The 10,706-nt window shown below is 37.8% G+C and overlaps 1 protein-coding gene across 2 annotated transcripts; it reads right to left on the bottom strand.

Moving 5' to 3' along the window:
- Positions 1–208: 208 nt before the first annotated feature.
- Positions 209–9,526, bottom strand: LOC113864638 (DDB1- and CUL4-associated factor homolog 1). Of its 2 annotated transcripts, XM_027498587.1 has the most exons (16): positions 9,175–9,526; positions 8,791–8,872; positions 8,548–8,664; positions 8,275–8,453; positions 7,834–8,117; positions 7,256–7,749; positions 7,031–7,114; positions 6,481–6,879; positions 5,764–6,366; positions 5,511–5,693; positions 5,250–5,367; positions 4,801–5,129; positions 4,453–4,563; positions 3,298–3,416; positions 1,584–3,171; positions 209–1,228 (listed from the first exon to the last, which is right to left on the bottom strand). In XM_027498587.1, the coding sequence occupies exons 1-16, from the start codon at positions 9,357–9,359 to the stop codon at positions 515–517; spliced, it is 5,589 nt and encodes a 1,862-aa protein (XP_027354388.1). In that variant the 5' UTR covers positions 9,360–9,526; the 3' UTR covers positions 209–514. The 2 variants fall into 2 exon arrangements, with proteins under 2 accessions (XP_027354388.1, XP_027354387.1); XM_027498586.1 differs by having other exon boundaries at positions 4,801–5,367; positions 6,481–6,904; positions 7,017–7,114; positions 7,256–8,117.
- Between the last annotated feature and the right edge of the window lie 1,180 nt (positions 9,527–10,706).

The raw sequence follows: 10,706 nt of genomic DNA, 5'->3' as shown, positions 1-10,706 counted from the left end.
AAACCTAATATTTGAAATTTAAAATTGAAAACAGAATGTTTTCTGAAAAGTATCATATTTCAGGCCCGAGCTGCTTCACAGATTGGGTGGGGCTTGGGCGAGTGCAATAATGGTCTGCCCGAACAGTGACGCGGATAATACAACCAAAATTAGAACACAATTGAGAATTGAAATATTGACTTTAAAAAAGATTGAGATGCAGCGTAAAGCCAGTTAAGAAATATTCTTTTTTTTTTATCTATTCCATTATTATTACTATGAAGATGGACATCTCTGCTTCGAATATCCCGCAGCGGAAAGAGACACAAGCCACATCGTGGCTCACAGTAAAACTGCGGTTTTGTAACGATATATACAACTGCGCTTCTTGACATTCAGGCATTGATATTTGATAAGTTCGCAGAGGACATAAATGTGAAAGACCACAGCAAAATTTTGAGCCAAATTGATTGACCTTTCGCCCAAAAATGAATATAATGAAGAAAGAAATAATTACAGCCTCTTCGATTAAAAATTAATAGCCAAAGCCATTACCCACAAAATCCTCTTCGTCACTACTTAAAGATTCTAGAACCTGACTATCATCATCATCCTCATCACCTTCTGTCACAATCTCCAACAAGCCAGGTCCACCTCCATCAAAATCTACATCATCCAAAATGAAATCTCCATCTTCATCTTCATCAAGCTCGCTCACACTATCATCGTCGTCATCATCATCATCATTGCTCATGTCATCAGCATCACTTCCACTTTCCCCGCCCAGACCAGGGCCTAAAAGAGGATCAACATCTGCATCATCATCGTCATCATCCTCATCTTCCTCCTCACTTTCAGCATCATCAGGATCAGAATCATCATCAGTTGGCCTTCGACGACCAATTTCATAGATTCTGGCAGATGCATACATCTCATCTTGATCGTCCATAGTGATCAGCCCAACAAATGAATCTGTTGGCTCCGTTGCAAAATCAAGAACACAGCGGTCAACAGGGATAGTAGCAATGTCAGAATAATTTATTGCGTCAACTGTGCGGAAAGCTGCAAAAAGAGGATGCTTGACACGACGTGTGTGGACTGCTGACATTACATCCTCCAAATTTCTCCTTAAGATTGCATACATTACATCACCACGTGCATTAAATGTTATTGCTGTTTGATCTAATGAGGGTACACTGCGTAGCAGTCTGAACTTGCGCAAATCCCAGACTTCAGAGTTTATAATAACCTGCTAGACAGAAAATATAAGCAAAGTTAATAACAAAAATAAAAATACTATATATGCTCATTATGACGCTGTCCTTCAAAATCACTAATCGTAGAATATTTTACAAAAATCCCAAAACCCTTCCTCCACAATGTGGTTGATATTCGAATATTTCTTCTCCACTTCCATACAGATTCATAAGCAGTATACATTTTATATATGACTATTTTTCCTCACTTTTCACCTGTACTCAATTTAAGATAATTTTCCTTCTACTCCATAATTTAACAACATATCATTGGCATTGTTAGATCCATGCAGGTGAGATTAGTGGTGGTTTTAAAATTCTATCGTTTAGAATCAAGATTCGGCATACCTCATTGCCAGCAGGATGAAAGCCTCCACCACCATAGTCTGTGAACTGATCAAAGCGATGAACAGGCCCAGAAACCCGCCGGTCCCACAAGACCCCATTCCAAAGCAGCATTGAGTCAGAAGGGTTAAAATGGATTAAAGAATAAACATGACCTCGTCCTGTAGAAGTTGCAAATGTATCTGATAACTTTGACTCTAACTGACATGTTTGGATATCATACAAGAGGATTTCCCGTCGTGCAGATTCTGATGACAAGGCTGCAAATATATTTCCAGAATTGCTAAACCTGGCAGCTTTGCACCCTTCAAAAGAATGGCTAGGACCACTTAAAATTGATGTTGCATCCCACAACCTGACATCTTGGGAGCTTGAAGAAAGCAAAAGCTGGGTCTCACCAGAAACAAATGACTGAACAAGAGTCAAAGGAGACTGGTGACCCGTGAAGCTCTCAACCACATTGTTATTATTGGAGTCAAAAAATTTGAGCTCTCCATTATGGCTCCCAACAGCAATATGAGAAGAGTCCCCAACAAATGTAATGCATGTTAATAAAGCACCAGCATCGTCCCGACAAGTGCGCCATGGCCTAAACCGACTATAAACAAATTGACGATCCCTGCGATTCCCATGCACTCCACCATACATATATTTAAATTCACGTGTACCAAGCCGAGCTGTCACATTTGAAGGGGCGTCAAGGCTTCGCTTGGGTTCAGGACAGACATGCGGGTGCAGAAGAGATAATGGAGGAAGGGTGGTAATAGGAGCTGGGCACTGCCGATGCTGATGCTTCAGATACTGAACCACTAGAGAATCTAATGTCACACGCTCAGTGTTGTTGGACTGAAGATCATTTAATACTTGGGAAGAAGGTGTCATCTGACCTGGAGTTGAGATACTGTACTGATTCTCATCTACAAAGTCACCAGTACACCGCCCCTGTTGATTTCTCAGGTTTCCAGTTGGTGTAAAAATCCCAACAGCATCAGTTTGCAGACTGCTTTTACGAATTGCACTTGAACAAATAGGAGAGCGAAGTCCTTGATCCCCAATATTCAGTCGTTTTCCAGATGATGAAAACATGGCTATATCCTTTAAATCAGATAACTTTCGTTTCGCTGGCAAGGTGATTGGGGTTTTATACTGAGATCCAGTATCAACATTATGTTTCACTGAAGATTCAGATGGAGTCTCTACTATACTAGTTTCAGAAGACTCTTTCCCAGTACTTAACCATTTTCTGACTGATGACTGCTGAGAATCAACAAGTTGATGTCTTGAATGTGAACCAAAAGATGATGAGAAAGTCAGTGATTTTTTCTTTGCAGAGACAGAATCACTTTTTAAGCCAGCATCCTCATCCTTGGCATTAAACTTTAATTTGTTCGTGAGAAATCCAGAAGGAGTACGACCAGAGGGCCACTGAATTTGTGTTGAAGAAGCTTCTTGTGTGGTGGGCTGTTGTGCAAGAGCAGAAGGAGCAACCAATAATGGCAAAGGAGTCAACTGAGCCTCTTTAAGCAATGCAGAAGCAGTTTGTATCAATCCAGATGCCTGTAGGTGTTCGTGAATAAGGAGCAGGAGTTCCCTGAATAAGAAAAATATGACACAAGTACCATCAGCCATCAGAAGGGGTAGTGACCCCAGGGGGAGACGGGGTCACACGTATAGTAAAATCCTGAAGGGTAAAATTATTAAAAAAAAAAAAAAAAACCTTGAATGGTAAGTAATAGGAGTGGCAGCAGCTATAGCTGCTCTTTCTATGCGCCTTAAAGTAGGAGTAGCTGCATCAGTAGCAGCCAATGTACTTGCACGCCCCGAATTAGTCACAATCTACAAATACAATTTCAACAGAAATATCAATAGTATCCTTCATAAAGTACATATTATATCTGTATTTATTCTTGGTTTGTGTAAGACCACTGAATATTGAACAACATAATCGATGCGGTGACATCTGATTTCCTTGGTTTTCAGAAAGCAACTTACTTAAATTTCAAACCAGCCTGTCAAAGCAACACGGTTGGAGCATAAAGAATTGAGTGCAAATTGATTGCATAGGCTAATCATTAAAGTCACAACTCGCAATGCCAAATATGTTCAATACTTTAGCCTACTTAATTAGCTAGTGAAGATATGGGGACTGTCATTGATATGAAGAAAGAGATTGGTTTAGCTCCCATTTTGAAGTCACAAAAATGAGACTAAAAATACAAGTGTACTTTACTATTGCTGTCACGTTATGGAATTGTTTACATTTCTCTCCCTCAGAAATTTTAAACAGAGTTTATAGCCTTCAAGAGAAATTGAAAATTTAAGCCAAAAAATAAATAAAAATACGAAAATAACAATCATTTGTGCATTATCTCCTGACTTAGCATTACTTCAAACAGATGACCACTATCATTTTGTTTATCTCTTCAAAGAAATTTTACAGCTATCCTGAATTGCAAGCAAAATTCCTAAAAACCATGCAGCCAACTAAACTAAAACACAAGCTATCACAATATTCAACAATCAACACATATATAAAACCCTATCCACCAAAATTATAACAAAAAAGGGCCAAACATAAAAAGCATTAATGATATGACATTCTACTAGCTAGAATATAATCAAATTATAAATTAATATGTTCATGACAACCAAAAATATCAATCCTGTTGTTTCACTGAATGAGATTCATCCTGTGTCCTAAAGCGCAAATACTCACTGGCAAATATTATCAAGCCTTAATTTTATGGTATTTTGTTAACATGGGTCGTGAAGAAATATGGACACTGAGCATTCTACTCTACAGCAGATTGTGGCAAACAATTAATACTATGAAACACAATAATCGGCTTCACCAAAGGGTGGAGATGCTCACCCCAATTAGCTCAATTGCAGCCTGGGAAAGTTCAGCTTGCCACCTACCCTGCTCTGTTCCCAGTGTCTGGCTGCCTGAATCCCGAATAAGTTCTGAAAGCTTTTTCCCAACCTAGAACACATACAAAAAATAGGATATTAAATTCCAACAACATTTGATAATATGTATTTGTCTCTAAATCTATCATTAGAACATAAATATACAAGAAAAAAGTTGGAGCAGAATTAACTCAATTTCCATGTTTAATCCAGAGTACACCTTATTTCAATCCCATGTAACCAGGATAAAATGGATAGAATATAGTTTTAGTATGACTGAGTTCAATGAGAATCAGTTTCAGGCATTCACCTGAAGCCTTGTCAATATGTGTGCAATAGTATCATCTCTGGCTAATCCAAGCAGGACTCGACATGCTAGAGCACGAAGGCAATCCAGAGCGGCAGGAGGTGAATATATGCGCGGTTGGAGGAGATGCAGAAGAACCTTTATACCATTATTAGAACGGACAGCGTCTCTTGCCTGACGATATCCTTGTTCCAATTGTGCAGCAAGGCCTGCACAACCTGCTCCTGCACCCAGAGATATTCTTCGGTCGCCAACCAAACCTGAAGTTGCAGAAGGAACAGGAGTTTGGGGAGTACTGTTAACAGGTTGTGTACTAAGGACCGCAGCACTGCCTCGGTCTACAGCATTCGGTTCCCCATTCCTCTCCCTAGGATCAATCTGGCCAGTAATGTGAACAGCTCGATCTGAGATATTACGTTCAGCATTTCTATCTCTAGTCTCCAAGGGAGGACCATTAGAGGTTTGGGAAGACGCAAACTGCTGACCTTGTGTAACCATAGATGGTTTATTGCTAATTGAAGGAGGAGGGCAAACAAGGTTGACTAAAACATTTAATGCTGGTTGAATTATCTGAAATACAAAAGTGTTTGCTAACAAAAGTTAAGACACCATATATTGGCATAATCAATACATCAAAAGGCTAAAAGAATTGCTTTCACCACCTGCAGAAATTAGGGCAGTAATCACTACAACTGCTACCACAAGAGACTCACCTCAGGGTCTACATGATTACTTGCAATATTCGCTGCATCCAAAATTACTGCAATACCAACTCGACTATTGCTTAATGTTGCATTGACAATCATCTTACGACTGCTAGGTACCAATGTAACAATGTGCAGAACACCCAACGCATACTGAAGCAAATCATGCAGATACCGCTCCACAGGCGGGGCCTACAAACAACCAACAATAAATAATAAATAAATTGCAAGATAAAGGGAATGTATAAACCCAACGCCATACCTGACACAATTCCAACATAGTAATATGTCCATTAGATGCCAGGAACTGCTCAACAGCAAGCCATCGTGTTCTCACAAATGCAGGACCTAGCTTCCGATCTTTTTGTAATTGTAGGAATACTGCATCCATTGCCTCATTACTAATATCAAGGGGCTTGTACACAGCCCTTACACTTGGAATATTTCTAGCAGCACTACGATTGCTTTTGTTTGGACGAATGGAATCGACTAACACAAGGAGATGTGCCCTGAAATATTGCCGCAGAGCAACACAGGTGTGATAAGCTATCTGCTTCTCAGATGATGTAAGCACTTCTGCTGATGATCGATCATTTCGAAGTGATCCCGAGTTAGATAAACCCAAGGCTCCAGAATTTACTCCTGATCTTACTGAAGCAGCATCATTCAGAAGGCCCAGTAATTTCTGCAATCCATCCTGGGAATCAAAGGCATCAAGAACTGCTCTGAAGACAAATGCAGCAGCAAAAAACAATGCTGCATTCTTCCGGGCTTGATCTTGATTGCACTCAAGGAGTTGGAGAGCCAACTCAACCACATGATAAACAACATCTGATGGAAGAGCACAAACCCGCTCCATTATACCCTGAAATAATCATTTTGGCTCAGAAAAATATAACAACAGACATGCATGCATATCAACTACAAACATTTCTAACCATACCACTTCACAATTGGCACTATTAAACAACATGAATACCTGAAGAGAACCAATAGTAAACAGACATGAAGAAAGGCCAAAAAAAGTTTGAGCCATTCTGGGGACAGCAAGCAGCTTTTGCATTCCCCCACGATCCACAAATAGTGCAGCAAATTTCCTGTGTGCAGCCAAAGAACAGATTAGCTTCATGACATCAGGCAACAGCAAAGCAACCTTGGATGCCTCCCGATGTTTAGAATTCTGCTGTAGAAGTGCAAGACACACATCAACCCCCTTCTCGTGCAACACTGGGCCAAGAACTTCTACATATTCTCCAAGTAACTCAAGACACTGAATGCAATATTTTTCCCTCAACTGTGCAAGTGACTGAGTATCTGGAATGAAGTAATCTTCAACATCCTCACTAGATTCTGTTTCTTTGCCACTCACATTCTCTGTCTCAGTATTTTTGCAGATAGAGCTCCTGCCACAAGCCCAATGAGAACGTTATTAAATAACCCAAACAAACTACACTTGATATTTGTTCAAGTATGTAAACAGGTCTAAAATGAGGCTTGAAATTAAATCTGGCATACCTTGAAACTTCAACTGCAGATGCAGCATCAACAACAGTCGATGCAGCTTTTGAAGCAGCCAAAAAAGCTGCTTCTTCATCATTAGTGGATTTATATTCCTGAATATATAAGCAAATTAACTATTTTACCATTTCTATGAGTTTAAAATTAAAGCACTGATACACAAGTACACAGATATAAGGACAAAGTACAAATTCTGGTTTTGGAAGAGAAAAATAAATAAATGATCCCTAGCATACCTCTGAAGCTGCAGTTTTAACAAGGTCAGCAGCAGCATCACCAGCTGCTTTAACAGCCTCTCCTGGTGCATTGGCTGATCTAGCTTCTGCTTCGGCAGCTCGGACTGCTTTTCGAACAAGATCAGTGATGTCTTTACTTCCAATACGGCATTCTTGGAAACAATCATCATTATCCTCTCTTTCAGAAGCCTCAGAAGTGGTCTTCACAAGGGTCTTCTTAGAGTCAGCCAACCTTCTAACGTCAGCATTCCTCAATGTGCTTCTATCTCTAACAGTTCGCCCCTGTCCTAATCTACTACCAGAACCAGGAGATGACAAAATGGAATCACCTTCTACAGTCCCTTCATTGACCCTTCCTTTCCCTCTAGATCTTGCCCATCCACGGTTTGCACGCCGCCTTGAGGAGTCATCTCGAACATTATCATCATGCTCACCATATTTTATCCTTCCATCACGAACATCTCTACAGCGCCATCTATCCTCCCCATCAGAATCTACCTCACGGATATCAGCACCTTCACCAAGCTCATCAGGTGGTTCACCATCTATCCAAGATTCTTCTTGGCAAGTTTGTCCACTAATGCTTCTATCTGGACCCCTTTCAAGAGTTACGTCATCTAAAGGCCTCTCATCAATCATCCTTGTATCATCCAAATGACTTGATTCAAGGAGCTGGCGAAACCTACCACGACCATCATCTCTACCTCTGCCTGAAGTATTCCCAGTCGCATGCCTACTCTCTGTTATATGGGTAACATCTTTTTGGCTGCTATTCGTCTCTCCCAGTACACGCAAGCGTAGATAACGCATAAGCTTTGCTGACAAGCCAGATGTCAATACATCTTCCACTACTTGACCTCCGCTGTGATCATTGCAAAATTAATGAGAACTAAACATAAATAGGAATAAGCAAGATAAGCACCAGCAATAACTGGAAGCAAAAATTAAAGCACAACAATTAAGTCAAACTTTTGAGCAAGAAATCTAAAAGTAGCCTATAGATTGAGAACATAGCATACCCGACCAAACACACAGCAAGGACTCCAGTAGAATAGGTTTTCAACATTTCAGAATCTGAGGCCTCCCTCCTCCCTGTATTATGCTTCAGATGTTGCTCTTCAGCAGAAAGCCTAGCACTATCATCCGTCACCCAATTTTTTATGTTTTCCAAGACGGATTCTTCAAAAACATGAGGATACTGTCCGTTTACACTTCATCAGATCAATTGAAAAACACATGGACAACATGAAAAAAATTAACAAAACCAAATATGAAAAAAAAGAAAATCTTACAATCCAGGTCAGGGAACAGCATAGGAGAAGTCTGGCAGCGGCAGCTTGAATAGAGGTGGAGTATCTTGTTTCTGAGAGAAACTTAGAAGATATCAACTCAAAGAACTCATCATTTTCCTGCAGAGCACGAAAGAGCCAAAGCACTATCTCAATAACTTAACACAACAAATTAGCTTGAAGAAAAGATTTACACCTATATTACCAACAACAACAAGAATCATGCATGGAAATGATTGAAAATACCCGAATTAAACCGCCAAGCCGACCAATGATATGGGCAGCACGGGCAGTACTGGAGGAAGAATAACCATTCTCTTCCATGTATCTACATTGCAAAATAATAATAATAAATAAATATCAATAGAAACCATAAAGAAATATGACACAGTTGACATGGACGTTCAGAGTTTTCAGTACAGTAACTATTCAGAGTCTAAACTACAACAAGACACGTAGATGACCTAATAAACAACGACATTGACATTCACGCACACAATTGAATTCACCGATACACACATATCAACACTTTAGAAATTATTCCAACAGAAATCACATAAAAACCCAGGGTCCATGCGATTTCACGAGCGAAGAAATCTCATTGAGCAAAAACAACGAAAACAACTATACCGTGACTCTTGAGTTTCGAGAATAGAAGCGAGAGCATGAAGGACGGTGGGTTTAGGGTTATCAGGTGCAGAAGTGATGTTTTCCATGAGCTTGTTAACCTTTGCGATTAATTCCTCTTCTTCCTTCTTAGAATCCTCCTCCTCTTTATCGCGTGCCGGTGGAGCTTGATTCGCTTGATCCTCCATCAGCGACACACGGAAAATACAATCGTATAATAATAATATATGATATATGATATATGATATGATTATTGTTTTTCGTTTATGTGTTTATGAATATATCTATCTATATTACAGAGTATGGATATGAGCCTAAGCAGTTTCAGTCGCACAGGTGAGAGCGAAAGAGATGCATAAATGAAGGAAAAAGAAAGAAAGGAATAAAGGAATAAAGAAAGAAATTAACAAACAAAGACACTGGGAAAGGGCACCGCAACAACACCAACGCGATGATGGATCGGAAGCTTCCGGAGATACCCGACCCGCTTCCTTAACCTACCCATATCACTCATGTGCCCGTTTCCTTCGAGGCCCAACAAGAAAAACGGCCCAAACAATGTAACTTTCTGGTACTTGACAAGTTTAAAAACAAAATAAAAGTTAAAATTTTTGGATTTCAAGTCTCTCCTAGCAACAGGAATAAAAAATTTCATTTATTTTCAACATGAAAGGAAGTAAATTTATATTTTTATAAAAATTATGCTCTTATTTCAATCATTATATTTTTAGATGTTTCAATTTATATAATTATAATTATCAAAATGCGAAATATAATATATATATATATATATCAGGATATATTAAAATAATTTTAGAGTAAAATAATTAAAATTAAATTATTATTTCTATCTTTATCTCTCTATATATAAACATATTATTTTAATTTTAAAAGTTATTGTTTTTATTAAAGCTTGAAATAACTTTACAGTCTTTAAGCCTGTTATAGCATATAATAAAAAATTATACAAAAGTTTAATTTTTATTTAAAAATTTGACAAACATATCAATATCTAATAATTTTGACAACACTGTGTTTATCATTTTATAATACTTATTCGGAGTGTAAAACTCCATAATTAGTACTTGATTGATTAACATTTTACATTTAAAAACTCATATGTTGCATCAATCAACTTAAATTATATTGATTTTTTATATGTATAAGTAAAACATTCTATACTCTATGAAGTATGTAACTTTTGTTATAATTAATTTTTTAAAAATCTAATATACATACAAAATAAGTTAATATATAAAGTAATTTTAGTTTATAATCATACTATAAAACAGCAAAACAAAAATATATTGATTAACACTCTACCTTTTCAAATTTTACAATATATATATATATATATATATATATATTTATTTATTTATTTATTTATTTAATTAAAAATTTTGAATTGATCATTTTTTTTAAATTTAAAGTAATTTTTTTAAGCCTGTTAAATATATATATAAAAATAAGACATTAATGAGTTTTATAATAATGAAAATGTGTTATAATGTATTTTTAATGTTTAAAATTTTAAC

This window comes from Abrus precatorius, unplaced genomic scaffold, assembly GCF_003935025.1.
Source record: "Abrus precatorius isolate BTA unplaced genomic scaffold, Abrus_2018 Scaffold4, whole genome shotgun sequence".
NCBI lineage: Eukaryota > Viridiplantae > Streptophyta > Magnoliopsida > Fabales > Fabaceae > Abrus > Abrus precatorius.
Note: the sequence above shows the minus strand (reverse complement) of the source record. Positions and strands in the feature narration are given on the sequence as shown.

Bases quoted from the DNA above. Each gene is read 5' to 3' on its own strand.
- LOC113864638 (XM_027498586.1), bottom strand. From the start codon at position 9,359: ATGGAGGATCAAGCGAATCAAGCTCCACCGGCACGCGATAAAGAGGAG. The intron at 6,367-6,480 runs GTATTCATGTTG...TGATTATTTCAG, and splicing joins TTACTATTGGTTCTCTTCAG to GGTATAATGGAGCGGGTTTG. The intron at 3,172-3,297 runs GTTTTTTTTTTT...TTTCTTATTCAG, and splicing joins CCTATTACTTACCATTCAAG to GGAACTCCTGCTCCTTATTC.